The 26005-nt window shown below is 46.0% G+C and overlaps 2 protein-coding genes across 4 annotated transcripts in view; one reads left to right on the forward strand and one right to left on the reverse strand.

Annotated features, from left to right (window-relative positions):
- Positions 1-19943, forward strand: VPS26B (VPS26 retromer complex component B). The gene is made up of 6 exons (XM_079954596.1): positions 1-1312; positions 8471-8627; positions 10065-10229; positions 11522-11697; positions 12456-12598; positions 14300-19943. The coding sequence occupies exons 1-6, from the start codon at positions 1090-1092 to the stop codon at positions 14444-14446; spliced, it is 1011 nt and encodes a 336-aa protein (XP_079810722.1). The 5' UTR covers positions 1-1089; the 3' UTR covers positions 14447-19943.
- Positions 19245-26005, reverse strand: part of THYN1 (thymocyte nuclear protein 1) — an 11083-nt gene continuing 4322 nt past the window's right edge. For 2 of the 3 annotated variants that reach the window (XM_079954622.1, XM_079954623.1), the window contains exons 5-8: positions 24958-25050; positions 23284-23379; positions 21686-21836; positions 19245-21094 (exon numbers count right to left, since the gene is read on the reverse strand). In XM_079954622.1, the coding sequence (XP_079810748.1) occupies positions 21024-21094; positions 21686-21836; positions 23284-23379; positions 24958-25050 (411 nt within the window). In that variant the 3' untranslated portion in view covers positions 19245-21023. Of the gene's footprint in view, positions 21100-21685; positions 21837-23283; positions 23380-24957; positions 25051-26005 lie in introns of all 3 variants that reach the window. The other variant, XM_079954624.1, reaches the window with a different exon arrangement.

A 26005-nucleotide genomic window follows, 5' to 3' on the forward strand; every position in this document is an offset into this window, starting at 1 on the left:
ACGGGAAGGGCGCGTGCGCAGTACGAGGCCCCTGGTCCGGGACGCGGCGCGAGCTCCGCAGCCAGCAGCGAGCGCAGCCCAGGCGAAGGCGGGGAAGAGGCAGCGCATCATCGGAGCGGCGGCGGCTGTCATCCTTCTTCCTTTATTTTATTTTTTTGCAAAGGCCCAGCTGTGCAGTGAATGCTCCGGTGCTGCGTTGCATTTCGCTGCACGGCATTGCTCTCCGGAGCCTCGGGCCTTCCTGCAGCAACCTCCCTCCGCCACCTTTTCCTTTCCTCCCAGGGAGCAACGCCCCCGTCGATTTTCCAACCCCTCCTCCCCATTCCACCTCTCTTATTTATTGATTTATTTATTTTTAGTTATTATTTAAAAACCCCAGCGAAGTGGGCCCGTAGATTGCACACGCCTACCCCCTCCGCCCGTTCCTCCTTCCCCAGCAGCAGAGTCTTCCGTGCATGCTTCTCCCCATTCCCTGCCGAAGCTGCTGCTCCCCCTTTCCCCGTGACCACCAACCATGTCCCCCACGGCTTGCAACGTTGCATTCCGTCTCCAGCTGTGAACGCCCCTTCCCGTTTCTCCTTGCACGCCCACCTTCCTTGCATTGGTGCCCGAAGGTGAGAGAGCAACTCCCCCAACCTGGGGCTGCCTTGACCCCTGCCAGTTCTTGGGTCTAGCCTTTCCAAGCCTTCGGAGCTGTAGCTTGCAGAGCATCAGTTATCATTCTTCTTATTGGGTCCAAACAGCACCTGCCTACCCCCCCTTCCTTCTATCACCCCCACCAAATAGTCCCCCTTTTGCTCTGAGCCCCTTTGCCCAACAGAGCCTTAGTCCTGCCCCAGCACACCCAGGTTTCCTTATGCACCAGGATCCTGTGGTTTCCTTGTCTTACTTTGGTAACTGTTTTTTAGCCAGACAAGCCGAGATTGCATCGTGGGCTTGCAAGGTTGCTCCTCCTTCACAGCATCGGTGAAAGCTCCCGTCTGGAGAACAAGGCTTGCACACCCACCCCAAGGTGCTGCTTGCCCCGTTCTGTGCTGCTCGGCACCGCCTTAGCCCTCTGAGGTGCCACATCCCTTCCCCGACATCGCCATGAGCTTCTTTGGGTTCGGACAGAGTGCGGATCTGGAATTGGTCCTGAGCGACGCAGAGAGCAGGCGCCGGGCAGAGCATAAGACCGAGGAGGGCAAGAAGGAGAAATATTTCCTCTTTTATGATGGTGAGACAGTTTCGGGGAGGGTCATCCTCACCCTCAAGCACCCAAACAAACGGCTGGAGCACCAGGGCATCAAGGTGGAGTTCATTGGGCAGATCGGTAAGTTTGGTCGGTACTTGCCATCCATGGTGGCAAAACTAAACCTCCATCAGTTGGTGCAGTTGGATTATTTGGGGCCACATTCACACCATACATTTAAAGCACTATGATACCAAAACAGTCATGGTTCCCCCCCCCCCAGTAGAATTCTGGGAACTGTAGTTTAAGGAGACTAAGAGTTGTTAGGAGACCTCACAGAGCCACTATTCTCAAGAGTCCCCTGGGAAGGAGTGGGAATTGTACCTCTGTGAGTGGGATAAGGGCCTTCCAACGGCTCTCAGGACCCTTAACAAATTACAGCTCCCAGCATTCTTTGGGGGAAGCCATGGCTATTCAAAGTGGTGTCATAGGAGTTTAAATATATGGTCAGAATGTGGCCTTGGACTCTGGATTTATTGGTCTTTGGGTGGGGTGGGGTGGGGAGAAAGAGTGGCTTTTTAGATAGCAATAAGCCTCCACAGTCAAAGGCAGAGATGCTTCCAAATACCAGTTGCTGAAAGCCACAGGAAAGGAGAGTGCTGTTGTACTCAAAGTCTGCTTGCAGGGTGTTCCACAGGCATCTACTTGGCCGCTGTGAAAACAGGATGCTGGATTAGATGGGTCATTGGCCTGATCCAGCAGGCTCTTTTTATGTTCTCATGTAGTCACGTCTTGAACATGTGGATGTCTGCCCCTGACTCTGACAGCAGGGATGGTGCTGAGTATGTCAAAGGCTCAGGGTCTGGGTTGGTAAAAACAATTTGCTGGGAGTAGTTTATATGCATAGATGCACATAGATGTCACAAAAGGCAAGCTAATGTAATTCCCCATCCAGATAACCCCAAATAAATTCTTCAATTAATGTGCACGCGTGCACCTGCAGAGCACCCCAAACCAACTCATTTTCTAGTCGTCTGCCCCCAGTTAATTTTCCCAATGGGTTCTGCTCCAAATCAGTTTAGATCTAGTTCAGTTGCCCCTATTCATTATCCACCCTGTATCACCTTCACATAAAGTCATCTTCATTTAGCCCCCCAAATTTAATATTCTACCCAGTACAGGCAACTCCCTTCATGTGTCAATTGGACACGCCTGTAATGGTCCCCGCCCGCAATTCAAATCAATTTTCTCTGAATGTGTTATTCAGAATCCACTGGGCTGTTGAAAAAGATTTGTGTAGGATGTCTGGCAGCTTCACCACATTTTCCGTGTATGGTCTCAAGACACATTCATGAACGGTAGGGCTATCTGTGGCAACTAGCCATGATGGCCGTGTTATACCTCCAGTGTCAGAGGCAGTATCCTCTGAATATTAGTTGGTAGGAATCATGCTGTTGCATTCAGGTCCTGCTTCTGGGCTTCTCATAGGCATGCTGTGGGCCATTGGCTTGATCCCATAAGGCACTCTTTGTGCTCTTCTGAGTCAGTATACCTCTTGGTAAGAAGAGTGGGCTGATTTTCATGCTGGATAGGTCTACTCAGAGCTATTAGGCAAGATGGATGAATAGAAGCTCTATGTATCAAAGCAGTGTACCCCTTAGTATAAAGGGAAAAGAGAGAGAGAGAGAGAGGCCCAGTGAACAGAACCTCACAGACACAACTAGCATATATATCTCTTTATACCATATGCTGAAGGAGAAGAATAGTTGGGAAAGGGAACTGTTTTAATAGATAGACCGTACAGGCTCTGGGTTCTTAAGATGTGCTGATAATAGGCACATCTCCTTGTTAAATTCAGCTCCACCATGTTGTAAGCAAGCAAAGGTGTTTCTGAATTTTCAAGGGGGACCCCTTCCATTTTTCTTATTGCTACTTTTGAACACAGCCATTGATTTAGCCTAGTTGGAGGGTGAAGAACCTGTGGCCCTCCAGATGTTGCTGGGCTGCAACTCCCCATCATCCCTGGCCATTTCCCATGCTGGCCGGAGCTGATGGAATGAGAGTCCAACAACTCTTGGAGTTCCCTAATCTTTGGCTTAGTGTTGCCTTGTCCCAGCCTGGAAAAGCTGTGCTCTCTGTGGTTTGCAATCCTTCCAGTGGTGTTGACCAAGGTAGATGGGGAGGGTAGCAGGCAGGGGCACGTGGGCCATATCCATCCATGTTGATTTCCAGCATCTGTTTCCTGCATTGCACTAAGGTAAAGGTAAAGGTACCCCTGCCCATACGGGCCAGTCTTGACAGACTCTGGGGTTGTGCGCCCATCTCACTTAAGAGGCCAGGGGCCAGCGCTGTCCGGAGACACTTCCGGGTCACGTGGCCAGCGTGACATCGCTGCTCTGGCCAGAGCCAGAGCCAGAGCCGCACGGAAACGCCGTTTACCTGCACTAGTAGCACCTTAAAGACCAACTAAGTTAGTTCTTGGTATGAGCTTTCGTGTGCATGCACACTTCTTCAGATACAAAGCTTCTGTTTAGAGTAGAGAACGCTGATCAGATGTTTGAGCAGCTTCTTAGAGAAAGTGCTGCATAGTTTCCTTGCATATTCAGTGGGATACGTGGATTGTAGAGGGTTCTTAATTCTAAGACCCTTGGGTATAATGTCCAGGTTCTTGCATTTAGTAAGAAAGAAGATATCAGTCTGTACCTGTGCAAGTTTCTTGGTGAGGTTGATGGACTTCCATTTCATGCAGCTCAATGTGGTGCCTTCCATAGTTCCAGTTACAGATAGGTAGCCGTGTTGGTCTGCCATAGTAAAAAAAAAAATTCCTTCCAGTAGCACCTTAAAGACCAACTAAGTTCTTGGTATGGGCTTTCGTATTCATGCACACTTCTTCAGATACATCTGAAGAAGTGTGCATGCACACGAAAGCTCATACCAAGAACTAACTTAGTTGGTCTTTAAGGTGCTACTGGAAGGAATTTTTTTTTGACTATGGCAGACCAACACGGCTACCTATCTGTAACTTGCATTGCACTGTCTTTAAAAAGAGAGACAAAGAGAAAGTTGGTGTTTCTGGCTGCTGTGACTCACAGCCACTGACAGCCCTCAGGGGAGCCTAAGAAGCAGCCTTGTGCTGAGTCAGACCACTGGGTCCATCTGACTCAGCATTCTCTATGTTGCCTGGCTGACGGTGGCCCTCCAGGGTTACAGGCAGGGGTCTCTCCCAGTCCCAGCCCCACCTGGAGATTGAACCAGGGACCTTCTGCTTGCAAGGTAGATGCTTTGCCCCTGAGCCATGGCCCTCTAATGAATCTAACCATTGGGTCTGTCCTGACTTGTATTGTCCTCTTCAGTAGGTTACTGCTTTTCCTGCATCCCAGGCAAAGTCCTTCCTGTCCCATAGCAGGCAGTGATGGCCACCAACCTGGATGGCTTTGAAAGAGGATTAGACAGATTCATGGAGTAAAAGGCTGTTGGCAGCTGCTATCCAGGATGGCTGTATTCTGCCTCCATTGTCAGAGACATAATTCCTCTGAAAACCAGTTGCTGGGAATTGCATGTGGGCAGAGTACTGTTGCACTCAACGTCCAGCTTTCAGGCTTTCCACGGACACCTGATTAGCCACTGTGCGGGCAGGATGCTAGACTAGAGGATCTATTGGGCTGATTCAGCAGGTTAGTTTTATGTTCCTGCTACTTGCTCCTTTTAACTGGAGGTGCCAGGATTCAACCTAGGACCTTATTGGGTGTGCCAGGCAAATGCTTTACGGCTGAGCTACAGCCTGCTTTGATTTTTGTTCTCACCAGCAGTGAACTCGGGGTTTTCTTCTGAGAATACTGATGTTTGCTTCTGCCAATAATGGTAGAAAAGGTTACCTGACTATCATTTATTTGCGCAACTGCTGATCAGTGGGTGGATGCAAGCTGCTTGTCTGAATACCAGTCATTGGGGAGCAACAGCGGCAGAGGTCTCTTGCGCTGATGGGCTCAAAAACTGTATAAGCATGATGATGGGTGGACACAACAAGTCTACACTTAAACTGAGCATGCATGCAAATATAAGTAGTAGTCAGTGTTTTATGACAAGGCCAACTGTTAACAACAATCTCTTTAGGCACCTTAAGTTATTAGCAGTAGTGTGGTAAATTCAGAAGTGCAGGGTTCCTTCATGAAAGTCACAGCCCCCTGGAAACTGCTGACCCTGAATCTAGGGTCCCTCTAAAATGTAAGTAGCAGTTAATCTGCTTTTTCCTATCCCCTATTTTCCTATCTGGGATTTGATCGCCTGCCCACGCATCCATTGCCCTTCAGGTTGATGCTCATGTTACCCTTTAATACAGTGCTATTCTGTCAAGTTCCAGCTGAGAAAAAGCCCTGCTTTCATATATGAACCCACATGATTCTTTACCAGCACAACCCAGGCACCTAACAATGTTGACCTGGAAATGGCCACAGGCATCACATTTGATTGTGATGCAGGTGTTGAGAAAGTGTATACCCTGGCCCACCTCCTTGTCAGTGCAAGGGAACCCAAACTTAATACATGTACTTGGCATAGACATTCTTAACGTTGCACTCTGTGGGCAACACTTGCATCACAAAATCTGTGCATGCAGGAAAAATAATCTTGAGAATCCCAAGTATCCGGGAGCATTTGGAACACCAAACTGGCATGTTGAAGAGACAGGGGTCGGCTGTGGTTGTGTGAAGGATCCGCCGCGTGCTCAGTGTTTCCCGAGCCCCTTCTTCCCTCCTCTTGCAGTCTCCAAAACTGATCTAAGTGGATGGAGTAACAAATTGGGGTTGATTTCTGGCAAACTCATTCGGCTTTGTGAGTTCGTTGTTGGCCGGCTCCTTTGCCTGGCGTTCCAGATTACATGAAATGTTGTTACTAACAGTAAATGCTTATGTGGCCAGGATTCTGTACCCGCTTTCGGTTCTCTCTGTGTGGTGCATCCACGCCTCCTAGTCGTTTTTGCAGTCTGAGAAGCCAGATGACATCCCAAGTGCCTATTATTATGTTGGAGGGGGAAAAAATTCTGGCTTTCTATTTTGATTCCCTTGTTCCATGTGGTCAGCTCTGACTGTTCCCTGAGCCAGGGCTTGTGGGAAGAACCTCCCGCCACCTCCAGCTATACTCTGTCAACCTGTTTTTCCTGCCTCTGCTTATTAGAAGGAACCTGAATGGCAGAAGACCTCAGTTCAATTCTGATTCATCCTTCCAGGTGTGGTATCTAGACATATTAATGGCGTGGCAGGAGCAACAGTAATATGACAGGGAGGACGGCTGTTTGGGGGAGGACTGCAGGTCAGTGGCTCATGCTTTGCAGGTCAGAGATCATGCTTTGCAATCAAAAGGTCTCAGGTTCAATCCCCAATAGCTCAAGGAAGGAAGGATCCACTCACTGCCAACCAGTACTGAACTGGGGGGAGAAATAGTCTGACCTGGCTTAACACAGTTTCCTATTAATCCATTCTTACCTTTTTACAAGGCACCAGATTGGTACCTGCTTTTTCAGATCTAGTTACTGTTTAGTCCATCATTGGTTGGTCCTTCAGTAGGAGCTGAAATCCGATAGGCATAGGATTGCACTACACTCGCTTCCTGGGAGCACAGTACCATTGAACTCAATGAGGTTTTCTTCTGACTTGGCATGTGTAGCCCTGTGAGTGTAGTAGAGCCGATGTTTTAAACCTTTGGCCCTCCAGATGTTGCCAAAGGTTGCCAAACTGCAGCCCCAGCAAGCGTGGTCAGTGGGCAGGGGTGATGGGAGTTGCAGTTCAGCAACAATTGGAGGGCCAGTGGTTCTCCACGTCTTTAGTACACAAAGCTTTTTTAAAAAAAAATGATGATGTCTTAATTTTACATCCTCAGTAAACATCTGAAAAGTTTTTGCAACAGCTAAGAGTAGTTGAACTGAAACAATTTGCTTAGGAAAAGCAAGTTAAATAGATTGTGCTTGGTGTGGTTTAAATGTATGCAAACAATTCAGAGTATTACTTGAAAAATTACTTTTATTGGAATGCTTGCAAACATTTCAAGACTTGACAACAAAATAGCACACACGTTGCCTGTTACTTCAATTTTAAGAAATAAAGTGAAGGCACTGAAAACTACTTAACATTTTTATTTTCATGTGCTGGATTAGTTGTGTGCATAAATCTTAGGGAGAAGACGTTTTAAAAAGCTAATTGCAGCTTTGAATTTAGATTTGACTAGTTGCTGTATCCAGTTTGACTTGTATTGTAGTTATTCATTGTGCTACTAATTGATTTTTTATGAAACAACACGTTTCTAAAACTGGTAAGCTTTGCATAAGAAAAATATTGCATTGGAAAGTTTTCTTCAAAAATTCCATGCCAGAAGATTTTCTCCACATCACTGCTTGAGGGAGGGCTGTCATGACAGTTCAGATGTCTACTGCAGGTGAAAGCCCTAAACAACTTGGGAACCTACTGGCTTTTGGAACTGCTTTTCCCTTGTGGATCTTCCTGGGCCCTAAAATAATCTGCTAATGCCCTCCTCATTTCTGAAGCACAGACAGTGGCAATAAGAGAGAGGGTCTGTTCAGTGGTGGCTCTCTATTTATGGAACACTATTTGTATAGACTCACCTGACACCTAATGTTTTTTTCAGCACCAAGGAAATAGATTTTTCCAGGACTTCAAAAACAACTTTTAGAGATTATTTTAGCATCTCAGATTTCAGCCTCTTTTTAATGTGAAGGTTATTAGTCTTAGGGTTTTGATCTCTATGTGATTGGGCCAGCGTTGATACTTATTTTTTCTTGTTGATTAGCTGCATCCATTTAAATTGTTAGCTTTTTTTTTGCTGGTGCTTTGATATACTTTACTGCAGGGGTGGGCTGACTTCAGGCTTCTACTTTGCTTTTTACTGGAACCCCTAGATCCACCAACCAGTGCTTGGCCACAAAACCCTTGTGCTTAGAGCTAAATAATTCTGACCTCAGTGATTTATTTTGGGTACCATAAAATAACAGAGCTCACCGGCTTCACACACAAAAATCTACCGTTGGTTAATCCAAGCTGCTTCTTTCTTTTTCTTCAGCAGCATAATTTATGGCAAGAAGGATTCGTTTTATTGCTTCTATTGTTAAACAATTGGGAGCCATAAATCCTTGCTAATCTACTGCTAGTCACTCAGAGATCTAGATCTACCAGTTGATGCAGGGCTACCTTCTGCCTTAATGTTCCTTTCCTATTTCCTTGCACTTCACCTGGAGGCTTCTAGAATGAGGCCACAAATAGCCTTGCTTCACCAAGAATCTTTCACTTCTAGAGCTATATTACGATCGAGGGAACCACCATGAATTCGTGTCACTTGTGAAGGACTTGGCCCGTCCCGGAGAGTTCACCCAGTCACAGACCTTTGATTTTGAATTCACACACGTGGAGAAACCGTACGAATCCTACACGGGGCAGAACGTGAAGCTGAGGTGAGCTCCATCTCCGCTCCTCCAGCCTTTCCCAGTTTTCTCAGCAGTGATGCCACTAAGAAATTGACCTCCTTCAACCTGGTGCTTGGCAGGTGTTTTGGAATACAACTGACAGCTTTACTGGCTGGGACTGGTGGGAGTTGGAATCCAGAACATCTGGAGCTGTCAAATTGGGGAGATCAAGGCTTTGGTTGTCTGAAATAAAGTTACTGTGGTGGAATTAAAAATAGGAATCTCTGTGGACTTATGTGTGTGGGTTAACAAAAAAAGAGAAATGTCTCAGTGCCTGGATTCAGCATGCAAGACTTGCACATGAAGAGTCCCAGTAGCAGAGTCTTAAACTCACAAAAATAAGCAGCAATATAGCATTAGAAATATAGGTTGTTAAACATTTTTTTATCCTATTCAGCTGCACACAGCAGCTGACCTTTTTCTACCCCTCTTACAATGAGCAAACAACACGCTGTTAAGTAAGTTTAAATGCTTTACTTACAGATTCAAGGTCTCAGTCATGCATTCCTTCCCCAGATATTCTTCCTTACTGGTTACATCATGGAAAAGAGAACAGACAAAGGAGGAAATTTGACTTCCTTCCTTCCATGGTGAGGGGTAGTGGCAAAGGCTTTGCCAACCCCTTCCTCCCAAGGAGAGGGGGGTGATCTAGCCAAAGCTGGGAGGACTTACAGAATAATAATAATAATAATAATAATAATAATAATAATTATAATTATAATTATAATTAATAATAATTTATTATTTATACCCCGCCCATCTGGCTGGGCTTCCCCTGCCACTCTGGGCGGCTTCCAAAAAAATATATATAAAAATACTGTAATACATCAAACATTAAAAGCTTCCCTAAACAGGGCTGCCTTCAGATGTCTTGTAAAAGTCTGGTAGTTGTTGTTCCCTTTGACATCTGGTGGGAGGGCATTCCAGTATGATCTTAACTCATGAATGCTAGCTGTATTTGACTACAGTCTCCCAGAGTTTGTATGTATTTTGGTATGTAGAACCAAACCAATTATTTTAAAAAATTCTTTAGTCCGCTGAAACCTCCAGCTATTTCCAAGTTGTCCCATTCATGGAAGGACTTCCCTTTCCATGACAGAACTGCACCCACTCCACTGTGATTTTCTCCGTAGGGTTGTGGGATTGATTAGTGTATAAGCTGCTATGGGAGCCTTTTTGGCTGAAGGCGGTGTGTGTGTGAAAATTGCATTTTCTTTCTTTAAAGCATTCATATCCCACCTTTCTACCCAAGGCCACTTATTGTCAGTAAGCTCAAACAACTGGAAAATCTGAATGCAGTTATAAAAAATCCTAGCATCCAAAACGAAAAGAAAGGTTTAAGTATCTATTGCAGATGCTTAATAGACATGAATCCTCAGGCTGTTTAGAGACTTGCTACCACAATTGGGTCTTTCTTTTTTGCAGGTACTTCCTCCGGGCCACCGTGAGCCGCAGACTGAACGACGTGGTGAAGGAGATGGACATTGTTGTACACACGCTTAGCACGTACCCAGAACTTAATTCCTCCATCAAGATGGAGGTGGGCATTGAAGATTGCCTGCATATTGAGTTTGAGTACAATAAATCCAAGTAAGTTGTTCCACAAAGGCTTCCTACTGAATGAGTTGGGTATTTGAGGTTTGTATACGGGGATGTAGCCAAGTGACTAGGGAGACGTCCCTTGGAGATTGTGACTTCGTCCTTGTGCACTTCTTCTCCCATGGATGGTCTTCTTGGTTGAGTGGCAGGCAATCCCTTAAAAGAGGTGCAGGGGGAAACCTTAGGCCCTCAGGAGGTTGCTGAGTGACCATTCTCATCAACCTTGGCTATGCTCGCTGGGCTCAGCAACATTGGGAGAGCCCAAGGTCCCCTAGACTTTCCTTAAAGAATGGCAATAGCTTGGTGGTAGTATCCATGCAGAAGGTCACAGGTTCAATCCCTTGGGTGTCCCCATAGGCCTGAGAAACCTTGGAGAGTCATTGCCAATCAGTGTAGACCAGCTTTCGGGAACCAGTTTGTAAACCAGCAACATCTGGAGGGACAAGGTTCCCCACATCTGTCCTTGACCTGGCTGGAACTTATGAGAGACAGGAGTCCAAAAGGGCTGGATGATATCTGGTTTTCAACATTGCAATATGTCATCAGCTAAATAAGGACGGAGCTATGTAGAGACGGACAGTATGGCTGGGTGTTATCTAGTCTTCAACTTTGTGATATAGCGCCAGCTAAGCATTGCGATATAGTGGTAAATCACAGTGTCTGAAATAAGGATGGCACTGGTTTTCAACCTCATGATGTATCACCAGCTAAACACCGTGATAGGCTTACTATTATATAACAATGTCTGAAATAAGGATGAAGGTATATAGAGGCATTGGCTGGCTTCACAGTTTTTCCCACATTGTGATTTTTTGCATAGCACACAAACACACATCTTGAGTCCCAATATATTTCCAGGTCAAAACTTATGAAACCAATAGCACAGGTACCCCCAAACTCAGCTCTCCAGATGTTTTGGGACTTCAGTTCCCACCATTCCTGACCACTGGGTCTGTTAGTTAGGGATGATGGGAGTTGTCCCAAAACATCTGAAGGGCCGAGTTTTGGGATGCCTGCAATAGCATAATACGGACTTGAAACCAGTTTTGGACGATATATCACCTGGCCCTAGAGTCCCAACATCTGGGGGGACCTATCATTCTATTTTGTTGTTTATAGGTTATCAATTTGTTAATGCTTGTTTTGAACCACTTTGATCTGGAAAAGCTGGGTAGATTTAAAAAATAAAATAAAATAAGCAACATGCAAGCAAATAACTGTGAAAAGAGAGATTCTCTGGTCTGTTGAGTCTATTTTCTTTGTTGATTTCCGGCTCTCCCCAGGTACCATTTAAAAGACGTGATCGTTGGGAAAATCTACTTCCTCCTAGTGCGGATCAAGATCAAGCACATGGAGATCGACATCATCAAGAGGGAGACCACGGGGACCGGCCCTAATGTTTACCATGAAAACGATACAATAGCTAAATATGAGATCATGGATGGGGCACCTGTCAGAGGTAAGGAGGGATTCCTTGGAAGGATGCCCCAAGGCAGCCACCCCCCCCAACCTAGTGGCTTCCGGATATTTTGGACTACAGCTCCCAGCCAGCATAGCCAATGGTGAGGAATGACGGCAGATGTAGTCCCAGCAGCATTTGTTAGTGCATCATCCCTGTACTAAAGGGATGGCGGTTTCAGGTGGTTAACCTGGCATCTCATGCTAAAAAAGGCATGACTTGTACCACCGAGCTGCAGTCCCTCTCTACAACACTCTTTTAAATTCCTCTTCCCCCACTCTCTTTTTTTGCACATTTATTTACTTAAAGCATCTCAAGAAAACAAAAATGCAGCATTAAAACTGTGCTATAAGAGCATATCAAAACGGGGATTTGGGGAATTTGTACAGATCAAAACGGGTAGCGGCCCCTCAATTTCGCACTTTGGCCTTCGTAGCTGAACAAGGACTGGAACTCTGGTCTCCTTGCTCCAAACCCAACACTAGGCGTGGCTTCCAGATATTCCTGGATACTGTTCCTGTCATCTCTCACCATTGGCCCTGCTGGCTGGGGCTGATGGGCGTTGTAGCCCAGCAATGCCTCAAAGGCTGCAGGTGCTGTATTCCTGCCCAGTGCACCTGTTCGTTGCACCATTGCTCTTGCTTCAGTGGAAACATGAAAACAAAACCAGTGGAAAGTTCTGTTCATCTTACACTTTGCTGCTATAAGTGAGTTCCAGCTTGGAAAATTGGTTTTGCTTTTTTTGGCCTCCTTTGCAGGGGAGTCCATCCCCATCAGGCTCTTCCTCGCTGGCTACGAACTGACGCCGACCATGAGGGACATCAATAAGAAGTTCTCGGTGCGCTACTATCTCAACCTCGTGCTGATTGATGAGGAGGAGCGGCGCTATTTTAAACAGCAGGTGAGGTGGTGTGGGGCCCTAACAGCTGCCTGAGGTCCCAAGCGGGCAGGCCTGCTATGGGAAGTTCGACGCAGACAGTGGGGCTGTTGTCTCCCCTTTGCTGCATAGTTAGGATATGCGGAACCGATAACTCTCCAGATGTTTCCGGATTGCAATTTATCAATCCCTTACCTTTGGCTATGCTGGTGGGGGCTGATGGGAGTTCATGAATTCTCCAGCCCTGGTTTAGGCCAAGAACTGAGTCTCTCTCTCTCCCTCTCTCTCTCTCTCTCCCTCTCTCTCACACACACACCCTACAGTGACACCTTTTGAGATAGTGTTGCCTGGATCCTGAGGGTGTTGTGTGCACAGGCAGCTCCCATTTTAGGCACATCCAATACCGTGGTACCTCAAGTTACAAACACTTCGGGTTAAAAATGCTTCAGGTTACAGACTCCGCTAATCCAGAAATAGTACCTCAGGTTAAGAACTTTGCTTCAGGATGAGAACAGAAATCATGCAGCGGCAGCAGGAGGCTCCATTAGCTAAAGTAGTACCGCGGGTTAAGAACAGTTTCAGGTTAAGAACAGACCTCCAGAACAAATTAAGTTCTTAACCAGAGGTACCACTATATGTGTGCGATTGCGCACATGTGCCTCATGGTAAAGTAACCTGAAAATGTCACCAAAAGGGATAGAATGAGGTGTTATGCAGGCTTTTTTGATGGTGTTTAAAATATGCACGGTTTCACTTAAACATGCAGAGCCATTGCCTGTATTTCAGGGGGAAACGGACACATGCATGTGAATGACTTTGACAAGGAAGGGATGTAGCTCAGTGGCAGACTGTGTACTTGGTGTGTGGAAGGTCCCAGGTTCAATCCCCAGCCTCTCCAGTAGGGCTGGGAATGCCCCCTGCTTGTACTCCTGGAGAGTTGCTACCTGTCACCAGGGACAATACTCAGGCCCCATCTGCACTATACAGTTAAAACGATATCATACCTCTTCAGATTTTCGTGGTTGCTCTCCTCCCCACTTGCCAGAATCCTCAGAACTGTAGCTTAGGGTGCTGAGTTGTTAGGAGACCCTTCTCCCCATCACTGAGCTACAATTCTCAAGAGTGGTTTGACTTTATTATTAAATTTATTTATATCCTGCCTTTTCCCCAGATAAAATACAGAAGACTGAAAACATATAGCATGTAATAGCTAAAAAGTAACTCATCATCAACATTATCATTATCAAACCTTTATTGGCATCACATACAAACATTCAGAATAAATAGGCCAGTGCGATCTTGTCGCCATTTCAACAGTACAGTCATTTGCCAAAGGGAAGAAGAGACGAGCAATCTATTTCAAAAAAAACAAAAAACTATAATAAAATTAAAACAGATCTGTTAAAGTACAGATAGGAAAAACAGCACAGCACTATTTGAAAGTCCTTTCCTTAACTAAACAGCTCCCAAAAGCCTGTCCGAATTAAACAAGTGTCCACCAAGAAGTAGGGAGCCAGTCTGGCCTCTCTAGGAAGGGAATTCAATCCCTCTTCCCAGGGGGCTCTGGGAATTCTCATTCTCTGGGAAGAAGAGGGGTCTTCTAACAACTCTTGGCACCCGTAACAAACTGCAGTTCTAGACGGAACTTTTGGTCTGATGCGTGGCACATACCGGGGGTACCAACTGATTAATAATACAATCCCATCTCTCCTTTTGCGGGAGCAGGAGGTGGTGTTATGGCGCAAAGGCGACATTGTGAGAAAGAGCATGTCCCACCAAGCTGCCATTGCCTCTCAGCGGTTCGAAGGCACGTCTTCCCAGACAGAGAGCAGAACGCCCAGCCAGCCTTCAGAGAACAACGGCCGGCAGTGAGGGGGTTGCGGGATGAGGGGTTCCAAAGCGCTTCCGTGGTCAAGGCTTGAAGACGTCGATGAGGAAGGAGAACGCAGAACGGATCTTTCACCAGAGACTTGCGAACACAAATTATCTTGTCAGGTTGTGTGTGTGTGTTTTCTTCATTTTTCTTTGTTCCTTTCCCCCTGAGGACTCGCAACTTAACGGAATGGGGAGGGAGCCAACAGACGCGACAGCGACAAGGTTTGCCTCCCTCTACATTCAAATATTCCTTGGGGATAGGGCAGGGAGCTGGGTCAGTGGCTTTAGAAGGCATGATGAAGGGAAGGGCGGCTGGTGAAAAGTGTGTCTGTGTTCTCACATGATGCTAAAAGCACCCCCCCCTCAAAAAAATGTAAAGACACCCCCATCGGTTTTACTGTACATTTGGGTTTTTAATTTTTTTTTTAAGAGCGCTCCATTTACTCTTCCTCAGTGGCATTATTCATATGTGTACATAAGTAGCAGTAGAGAGGCTCATTTAGCATTCAAGTGTAAAAATAATAATTTCCCCAGCATTTCTTAAACTCCTAAAAGCTGATGGGACACTTCTTTCCCAAATAAAAATCTGGGAGTCTCACTTCATTCTTACACCCAAAACGGTTTTAATTTTTAAGGTAAATATTATGTCCCTGGGTGAGTCTGTGTTCTGAGCACAGCTCCTGCTTAGAAGGAAGCAGGTGCACCACAGCATCTCTTGCAGACACACACAGCGGACAGCCTCTGAAGGCAGGCATAGGAAGATCTGCACTGGCTGTGATTTGAATGACTGACTGGAGAGGTGGGCCTGGTAAATCGCACAGAGAGGCGACAGGGAGCCTCTTTGACTAGGTCGGTGCACTGGGCTCCTGGTAGCATGGCCCTCCAATGTGATTAGATTCCAACTCCTTATTAGCCCGAGGCGGTATCGATAAGGGGCAGGGTTGATGGACATTGTGGTCCAGTAACATTTGGAGGGCCACAGGTTCCCCACCCTCCATTAATTTAATTAACTTGCTGATTGTGGCATGGGAATTGTTTTTTACCCTCCGTCTTTCGAGTTTCTTTTGTCGAACTGGAAAAACAACACTGTTTTCACCGAGTTAGATGTGTGCTGTTGAGATTTCCTTTGTTTTCAAAGAAGGAAAAACTGGAGCGCAAGGAGGAAAGCTGCACTTTTAGGGCCTTAAAAAAAAAAGGCGTAGTGAGGGAGGAAAGCTCACACACCCCGTTTCTGTTGTAGCCCACTTTAAAACATACCCTCCCCAATAGCATTCTCCTATTTCCCAAGCTGTCCGCGTGCACTCTGTTGCTATTCCAAAAGTTGGATCAGCACAGCCCATTCCCAAACTGTGTTCCGTGAGGGAAAACTCCCCAAGGACCTGGTACCTTCTGTATGTACATTCCTTGATCGCTGAGGTGGTCCACGCTCTTTCACATCCTAAAAGCGAACCTTCGGGGAGGTGGAATGGCAAGCTGTGTCTAAAAGTGCATCCCTTAGGATTAGATATTTGGGGAGCACTGATGAATTGGACTGCTTTTCCCTAAGTGTGCTGGGGGCACCTGCTCTTGGACATATTTCCCCACATCCTATTAAAGAACACACACACCCTGCAGCCAAAGCTTCATCTCCCCCCCCCCCCGAAAAAGCCTGATATAAGCTTAAAGTTAATTGAACACTAAAAATGTACAGAGTTAAACAGATGTGTCTTGTTCTGTAAACATGAGTTGGTTTTATTCGTCTTCACCGTTGAGATTGACTAAGGAGAACAAACACAGTCACTTTCTTCCCTCCAAGCCCATTCGGGCGTAAGACCGAATGTCACCTCAAAATATTCAGAAATTCGTTGGTTGAGTTGCTCCCCCTCTAAAACAAACAATTTACCCGTAATTTAATAGCATAAATATTTCTCTGATTTGCCTTCTGACTTCAGCACTTCAGGAATGTTTCTTTTAAGCTTCTCCCCTCCTTATTTTCCTTCCGTAAATCAATGAGAACTAGAAACCTGGGCACCACAGCTGCTCCCTCCACAAAAATGAAACCTACTTGCAGTTCTAACAGATTCCTGGGACCAAGCAAATGTTTTATTTTTAAGACACCCACACCTTCATTCCGTTTCTTAATCAGTAGGATATATCTATGCAGAGATTCTACCAGATCGCTGTAAAAGCACCAGAGGACATTACAATTGTCAGCTTTTATTTTAGGAAAGAGACACGTGGGCAGCTCGTGTGCATGTGATGGCTAAAAATGTGTAGGCTATGCCGGATGAAATTTCAGAAAGCAGAGGGGCTACTTGAATAAAAATTTCTGGTGGCCTGCATGTGTTTTTCCCTGTATCAAAGTGATTAAAGTGCATTTTTTTTACAGCTTGTAGAATAAATTGCACAGAATTGTCTTAAATTTGCAAAATTAGAGCAGGGTACGTGATTTCAGTTTTCTCAGTTGTCCTTATGCAGAACTACCTTTCTTTCATAGAATTAAAGTACTGTAGAGTTGGAAGAGACACCAAGCGTCATCTGGACCAACCCCTCTGTCATGTTTGAATTGAAAACACCTCCACCTATTTGGAAATACAGTTCTCTGAATAATCCAGCCTTTACATGAGGGATGGGGAAACCTGTAGCCCTCCAGATGTTTCTGGACTACAACTGCCATCATCCCTAAATCTTGACCATGCTGAGCAGGCTTTATGGGGGTTGGAGTCCCTAAGCAGTGGGAACCTGTAGCCCTTCCAAATGTTGTCGGGACTCTAAATCACAACATCCTTTACTATTGGTCATGGTAGCTGGGGCTGATGGGAGCTGGAGTTCAGCAACATCTGGAGGGCCACAGCCAAGCCGGCCATTATTGGAAAGCTATTTCTCCCTGTTGCTTTGCGACCCACGGATAGAGAGTTCAAGGATTGTGTGTTGCTTGCAGAGGAGGGGAGAGAATACAATGCCTTCTGTAAAGTGTAGGTAGATCTTGCAGTCCTGCTTGAGCATAAAGCCATATTCTCTGGCAGGCTGTATTCTGAAGAATGCCACTGCAAATGTATTTTTAAACAGGGGCTGTGCCCTTGCTCACTTCACCTGCCAACCTTCCTCCCCTTCCCTTTACACCTCACCAAAAAAATTCCTCCTCTCCATGGTTCATCTGGGCCACCCACTGCCTATGTATCCATCTTCTGGTTCCCTCACCTTGCCTGGGCTGCTGGAATCTCCACCCTCCAGTTCCCTCCTCGACCCTCCTTTTCCCTGAGCAGCTTGTCACACTGTCATTTTCATCGCCATCTGGCTATAGCCAAGAGAACTGTAGTGTGATGACATCCTTAGAATTTTTTGTATTGCAGAGATACAGAATCTGGTACTAGCTAGTGGGATCCATGCAAATAACATTCTTATCTTTATTCTGACAACACCTTTATGAGATAGGTCACTATTAACCCCCATTTGGACAGATTGGGAATGAAAGCTGTATGCCTAGGATAGTCAATTTGGTGCCCTCTGGGTGTGGCTAAACTTTTTATTTCCCATCACCCCTAGCCAGCATGGCCACTAAGGATGATGGGAGCTAAAGTCCAAAATATCTGGAGGACACAAAGTTGGCTATCTGAGCTATAAGCCACACCCATATCCCCACCAGTGGATCACATGTTGGAGCAAAGATTTCAAAGCCAATTCTCTTATGTCACAGAGACAGGAAACCAATGCTCTGACAGCTGTAACTAATGGGGACATTCCCCCCTTCTCAAGTTTTTTTGTTGCTAATGCTTGCCGTCTACTACTTTGAAGGTTTTAGAATCAGACAAATATGTTGCTAGGTTGGCAGAGAACCTGTGGCTCCCCCCAGATGTTGCTGAACTACTCCTTCCATCAGTGTCTGGAGGACCAAAGGTTCCCTCTCCCAGAGCTTGGGAGTCCTACATTAAGTGGGGAAGAACTGGCATCTCACATGCGAAGGCCAAGGATGTTCCACCAAGAAGAAACTAGGCTGAAACAAAACACCAAATGTGTTGGGTCCGCAAAGGGGAGAGATGATGCTTTGGCTCTCACCACAAAGCAGGCTGGGTGCTGCTCCTAAGTTTATGCCACCCCTCATTCTTGTGTGCAACAGCTCCTTTGCTGTGCCAGGACAGCAGTGAAACCTTCTTCATAGTTTTTAACCAGCTTCTGGTGATCATTCCTGTCCTGTCGGGTGATTCTTGCTGTGAGGCTGTTTTCTGCCTATTTAGGGGATACTTAGTCAATAGGGTTCTCCCTGTTTGGAGATGTAAAGTGGGGAGTGTAAATGTTTTCCAGCTGCACATAATGGCTGGTGGTTGTTCGGACCTAAAAGACAAACCTCCTCCACAGTTGGTGATGAATTCTTAGTTTTGTAAAGCCATATAATATGTGCTGGCATTGGATATATGTTAGTGGTTTTGAAGCTTTTTAGCATTCAGGCTTCTGTCTGGATCTCGCTGTTTATTGGACCACAGCATTTTGTGACCCGTACCAACTGCATGAGGGGGTACTTGAAAGAACTTTGCATTAGATCTCAAGAGCCAGGGGTGTGTGTGTTCTTTGTTTTCCAGGCCAAGGGTCCAGAGCAATATATGCCCCACATTTTCATGGAAGCACAAATCACAAGATGTGGTAGCAGGTGGAGAACCAAGTTTCTTGACAACCATAAGTTTTCATTCCGAAAAGAAAAAGCCTATGACAGGACAAATGGTTCTCATGTTGAATGGTTGAAGAGTTATGCTTCCAGCTGTGCTAATAGTCCATGGTGAGATCACAGCAGCCAGAGGGTGGGCCAAATAAAGGGTTGTTTCCAAAGTAGCGCCGAATAACATGGCCCACCTGCACAAGGAATTCTGCTTGTGCAGGGGGGCTTCCTTCCCCCTTTCCCACATCTCCAGTGCCCCAAAGAAAATAGGGGGTGTGGGGAAGGAATCCCCGTTGTAAAAGCCTGAAATTTTGTGCTAGACAATATCCAGTATTTTTTTTTAGCCAAGGCACAAGTGCTCATCTCCCCATGACTAGGAGTAGTACATTATTAAAAATGGGGGTGTGTGTTAAAATTATGCAAAGTAGTTTGCTGATTTGCATAATTTTATGCAGGCAGCTTGGGGCTGTGCAGCATAGAACCGCCAGTGTATTTGTAAGGTACATCATACACCCTGGTTCAGTTTCTACTAAGCCTTCTAGAGTAGGGTCCATACCCATTTTGCACCTAGCCATCCCTGGAAAAAGCCATGTTTAACGTTCATCTCCAGTGTGAGACACAAGAGAAGGAAAAAAAATCCCAAGCAAAGACCACCCACGAGGATCTGACTGCTCCGCTCTGGAAGGGATGGGTGGGTGGGTGGTGAATCCACAGGTACTGAATTAAGCTGGGCAACTTGTAAATTTAAGCCTCTGCATTGTTTACATGTTTCTTAATTCATTGTCTTTTAAATGGTTGTATTTTTAAATGATGAGAGGTTGTTCTCCCAATTAAAAAAGAAGCCATTCTAGGCTTTCAAAGGTTGAGCGTCAAGCTATTTTTCTTGGGTTGTGTGATATTTTTATTCATCTAAAAATGATTTAAAAAACCACAAGTGGGGTGGGAGAGTAAATCGAAGGTTTCCTGAGAGTAAAAAGTACTGCACATATACTCAGGGGCATTCCAGATGTTATGGGGTTGCAGCTTGGTGCTTTGGAATCCAGTAACACTTAAATTAGGGTTCTATCCAATTCTAGTCTTTACGTTTGCTGAATGTGACCTTTAGCCTGTGCTTTATATGTCTGACTGTTTGTTCCTCCTTTGGCAAATAGCACAGTGAAGTGCCTTTGTCTTGCAAAAAGCTCGCTGGCCCAAAGATCATCCACAGAGGTGCTACTCAAATGCCCACCATTAAGCTCCAGGTCAGCAGTCAGAAAAGAAAGTCCTCTCCCTGTTCCACCCACTGACACAAGAACCAACCTGATTAGCTGAGGGTGCATAGGCACTATTACCTGTAAAACATGGCAGAAGCCCATTCTTTCCCCTCAAAGAATTCTGAGTGCTGCAGTTTAGAGCTCACAAGAGTGAACAGTTCCCAGCAACCCTTAAACTACAGTGCCCAGAATGCTTTGAGGGAAAGAATGTGCCTTAAAGGCACGGTGCATACCCAGCCTATGCCCTGCAACAGAGGTTCTGCTAGCCACATCTCATGTGTTCTACACCTGTTAAGACCTCCTTATTTGGCCAGGTGGCTGGCTGGTGATGAATCATGTCCCCTTTTTACTTTAAGGTGCAGATTCTCATCCCAGTGACTGCACTAGCTATCAGCTCTTGACTTCCGCTGTACCAACTATGGAATTTTTGTATACATAAGCCACCTCATGGGTCCTTGTGAGGGCCAAATGGCAGGGAGTTAATTTTTTTTAAAAAAGACTCCTAGGTAAAAATAGGCACACATATATTAAAAATGTAATTTAAAGCAAACAAAAGAGAAGGCCGCAGATAACAAATGCAGCTATAACCGGGCTTTGGTGGGTTTCGAAGTTCAAAAAAGCACACCGTTGTTCAGGAGCAAACTGGGTTGGTTGTTTTTTTTGTTGTTGTTGGTTTTTTTGCAGCAGCAGCTCAGCCAAAGCGATAGCAATTCGGTGCATCTCTCAGTGCTTTTCCTCTTCCAGGCTCAAAATGAATGCAAACTGCTCTTTAAAAGAAAACGGAGAAAGGTGTGATAAGGCAGGGGTAGCCATCCTGGTACCTTCCAGATGTTAGACTCCACCAGCCACAGATTGCAGGGGGTGGGAGATGAAGTTCAGCAGTATCTGGAGGCACCTGGGGTAAGGAAAGTCTTTTGCCAAGGACATGGCCCCACCTGTTTGACTGTGACACTTCTGAGTCCCAGGTTGCTGGAAGCTGCAAGAGGGGAACGTGCTCCTGTGTTTGGGTCCTGCTTTGGGGCTTCCCATTAGGGCATCAGGTTGGCCACTGTAAGAACATGTTGCTCGACTAGATGGGCCACTCTCCTGATCCAGCACGGCTGCTCTTATGCTCTCCCCAAGATGGGGGCACCCGGCAAGTTAAAATGCAGGTAAAGCTAAGGTGGAGTACGAATAAAGCATTCCTGCATCTTTAGCCTCCAAGGGCTGAATGGCTGGGCAGCCTGGTTTGGGTTATTATTATTGTTTTTTTGGTTGGCAGGATAGGGAAGAGCTGCCATCCCTTGTATCAAGTGATGCTTTGAAGATGCAAAAGTGCAGGTGAACATCTAGCAAAGCGGCAAACGGTCTTACCATCCGTCAGGGGCTGGACCGAGAGCCTCTGCCTGGTGAAAAGAGCCGCATCTTTCAGGGGCCCTCCGGAGATTTTGTGTGCCTGGTGGTGAAGTTTCAGCTCTGCCAGAGGGATGAACCGCTTGGTCATTCGCACAAACTGGACGTCCACCTGCAAGCACAAAGGAAGGAGCATCCGTCAGGGAAGGGAGTCGGTCCTTGGGGTCTGCAACTTTTGCTCTTCTAACTGCAGAAGTGCAGCTGGCAAGATTGTGCTATCTGGCATCGTGAGGCACTTGCAAGAAGATTCTGCCTCCCCTTTGCTGGCTGTGCAGAGCAGTTACTTATTCAAAAGTGAGTGAAGAGTCATTAACACTCTGAATGAGAGAAGCTCAGAGAGAAATGGAAGGATTTGTCTCTGCATCTTGCCGGGTGATGTGAAATATTAAGCAGAATGAGTAGGAGTAGAAGACTGCTCAAAACTTCCCTCTTTTGGAAGAAAAGCATCCATTAATTAATGCTTTAGAAAAGGAGGCCGATAGTATATATAATTTGCGAGATATACTTAGCTGCGAGACTTACTGCAATGGAAGGAGATTTATTTTCAGCCTTGCAAAAAAACACACCACAAGTTTGTAATGCACCATTTGCCTTGTTTACAAGCCCACATATACAAAAATAACTCATTTGTGGCTGTTTTAAAGAGGAACAAAAGGAGCATTATTTGTCCCACTTCCATCTTTGACACGAGGGATGGGGAATCGTCGGGCCCCTCAGGTTCAAATGTGACCCGCAGTATCTCCATATGAGGCCTCTGAGGCCTCTCCCCAGGCTAAACCTTCCTGACCCTGTTCCACAGCCTCCTCAAATGCTTTTGTCTGGCTGGAATGTGTCCTTGGACTGCAAGCGATGCCTCTCGCCAGCCTGGATGGAGGATACAGAGAGCTGTGCTCTCAGGGCCATCTTAAGCATATGTGGTGCTGGGGTGCAAAGATCCGTCTGGCGCCCTGCTCCCGGTTGCCCAGAGTTGATGACCTTTCTTTAGGAGGAGAACCCCAAAGTTGTTGACAACCTTTTTTTAGGTTGCTGACACCACACTTATCTCTGCTCAGGAAACATAAGGAGCCCAGCGCAACAAACCAGCCCGAGGCGTCGGCATCTGAGCAAAGCCGGGCACCTCGTGGTGTAAGCAGTGTGTGCTGGACGGGCCTCTCCATGGCTCTGCTCCAATCCTGGGCATGCAGGAGGGCAGAGCCAGCTGGCCACCTCAGTGTCTCGCTGGCTCGCTTGCCCCTGAACTTGCAGCGCAGAGCCGTCTGCAGCAGAAGAGCCCACCATGGCGCTCCAGCCAACAGGTGGGCTCTTCCCCGGATGCCGACTTTTGGCCTGGCACCCCTGAGAGCCTGGCACCCGGGTGCCCTGCACCCCTGGCACCTATGGTTAAGACGGCCCTGTGTGCTCTATCTAGAAACCTCTGACTCCTGCATGGCTGGTGTGCAGAAGGGATAGTCAAGTCTGTTGCTCTGCCAAAGAATTTCCCTAACCCTGGTATACACGTGATGAGATTGGAGCCAGAGCCGATCCTTGAAAACCCATTTGCCAAGCGACAGCAATCTTACCATGAACCATTTGGGTTTCTCTTTGGTGCTGGAAGCATCGTAGTGAGGATCTTTCTTTTCAAACTGGGTGTGATCGGGATACGCCTCCTTCACTATCTAGAATTCGGGAGAGAAGCACAACTCGCAAACTGAGAGTAACCGCGGAGTAGACACTGCTTTGAGATAGTCATCAGCATTTGTACTTGACACTCACATCCAAATGTGCGACCCACTCAACTGAAAAAGACTGCAATTTGAGGCAATTTGCCAACTGTTCCATATCAGAACTTCCAGCTCTCCTCTGTAACAACAGGACTTAGGCCCCAACAGCCACCAGGGGGCGCATTGGAAGATGGCCGACACTAACATCTCTCCGACCCACGTGAGGTAATTATGAGGCTGCTATGGGAAGTAAGCAGCCTTCCCGGCCCCCCCAAGGGGATGGGGAGGACTGCTTTTGCCAGCGGTGTCCGTAATTCACCCCCGGATTCGAAAGAAGGGGGTGTGGACACTTGGCACAAGCCCTCATCTGAAGTCAGCTCTTCCTGACGCTATCTCCAATCAGCGCTCTGGTTTGCTTTGGCTTGAAATATATAATTGGAAATACATAATTGGAAAGAAGCTAAAGCACATACATCAAGCGAAGATCGGGAGAAAGACTGCTGATTAATGGATCTCTGTGAGCGGAGCGACGGGCGGGACAAATAAATCAAGTGAGGAATCACCATTAAAAGACTGGTATGTTTGGAGTGAAACGGAAAGGAGGTGGAGGAAAAAACTTTTCTTTTCTTTGCCTTATGTGAGTATTAATAACCCTCCACCCCAGAGAGAAGAATTGTTGCAGTTTATTAATCACAAGCAGGAATTCAAGAACTGTGTGGAGTGAATTATTGATCAAAGAGAGGATTGGTAAACATCGGAGAACGGAGGAAAGTTTTATGACGCAGTTTCAAATGGCGTCTCGCTAAGACAGGCTTGCCTAAGAAGGACGGGGGGAGGAGGACCAGGGTCATCGGAATGCGAATGGTTATTGGAATGTGATCTAGACCTGGCAGAGCCCTTGGAGATATGTTTGGCAAACCTGGGGAAATCAATGGACAGACTGAGGGAAAGTTCTTTACGGAGGTGTGGAAATGGTGTCTGTCCTTATGTGATATGATTTTTGGAGAGTGTAAAACCCACACAGAGGATGTTTGTTTCCAACCCGCTTGTGAAGATTATCAGAGATCGCAAAGAAAGGAATATATGATAACAACAAGAAGATGAGGAAAGTAACAAAGAGACTATCTGGATAGAACTGTCTAATTAAAGCAGCAATATAAGTGATGTTTGGACCCCGTTTCGGAGATTGTAGTATGGGTACACCCAACAAAAATTTAAAAATCCGGCTGTATAATTTGGAACTAATGTGATTTGGAACTAATGTGATTTGATTGGCCTGTTAATTAAAATTATATTTTTTTAAAAAAAAAAACAGGACTTAGGCCCCAAATAGCTGGAAGACCATCTCCTTCCCTGCAGACCCTCTTGGGTGTTAGGAACTGCACACATTGTACACTGAAGATGCACTTCTCTTTGACACCTAAGGTATATGTCTATTTTTGGGAGCCACTCCTATTCCTGAGACTAATTTGTTTTAAATGGGTTTTAATATTGTTATTTCACACAGTTGTGAACCACCCTGGTACCTCTCACCTTGATGATGCCAGCAATCCCGGGCTCTTTACAGTTGCTGTGGTAGAAGAAGGCTTCCTGGCCAGTTTTCATATCCTTCAGGAAATTCCGTGCCTGCCAAAACAGAAGAGCAGGGATCAGCTTACTCATACCACCAGACAGAAGGGCTACAGATAATCCGTATCTCCTTGCAGGTAATTAGCACTATAGCCACCATTCCTCATATTTTGGAGGAGAGGATGTGAGGTAAGCAGGGGACTCAAAGTTCAGTTCAGTTATATTAAGCCATGAATTGTGCTAACCCTTGTTTAGAACTTGATGCAGGGAGCCAAAGTTCACAGACAGGCAAACCATAGTTTTAGAACTATTTGATCGCTTTCCTTTTCCACAGGACCTCCTCAGCATCCTGGTCTCCATGGAGCTGGCAAAGCAAGAGGTGGACTGTGATCTGTCAGTTCAAACATTGCACCAAACCATAGTTATAGCCAACAGTGGATAACAAACCATGGTTTCTGGTTCTGGTTTGCTAGCTGATTATAAATCATTACTTGTCAATCCAGATGTCATGCTAACACGGAGAAAAGGAACCGTTTTCAGCCCAAGGGCCACATTCTCTTCTGGGAAACCTTCCAGGGGCCACATGCCAGTGGTGGGTGGGGCCAGAGGCAAGAGGGGGCAGAGCAAAATACGTGGATTTTACCTTTCTTTGCTTGTCTAGTTTCAACACATTCACCTCTCCCATCCAGGCAAGCACAGAATATCATAACAGTTCAAAAACACATCCCAGCCTAGGCTCATTCTCATCAATGCTAGAAACTATGGTTTGAATTTGCAACTCAACTTGTCTTAAATATCAACAGCACAGGCAAAAATAAAAGGTGGAAATGGACAGCAGAACTTTAAAGTGCCAAAGCATATCTGTGTTCTCCCACTGTAAACTTTGATTGGAAGGCAAGTTGATTAGAATCTACGCAATATCACATCCATCCAGAATAGCTATTTGCAGCTCAGAATGTCCCCCCCCCCTTTTTTTTTTTTTGGTGAGAATATATTTATTGATCAATGCCGT

The sequence above is a fragment of the Podarcis cretensis genome, assembly GCF_951804945.1.
Source record: "Podarcis cretensis genome assembly, chromosome: 15".
Classification (NCBI taxonomy): domain Eukaryota; kingdom Metazoa; phylum Chordata; class Lepidosauria; order Squamata; family Lacertidae; genus Podarcis; species Podarcis cretensis.

Excerpts from the sequence above, each read along its gene's own strand:
- VPS26B (XM_079954596.1), top strand. The coding sequence starts at position 1,090 with ATGAGCTTCTTTGGGTTCGGACAGAGTGCGGATCTGGAATTGGTCCTG. Across the intron at positions 10,230-11,521 it reads TTTGAGTACAATAAATCCAA|GTACCATTTAAAAGACGTGA; the intron begins GTAAGTTGTTCC and ends GGCTCTCCCCAG. Across the intron at positions 12,599-14,299 it reads GGCGCTATTTTAAACAGCAG|GAGGTGGTGTTATGGCGCAA; the intron begins GTGAGGTGGTGT and ends TTGCGGGAGCAG.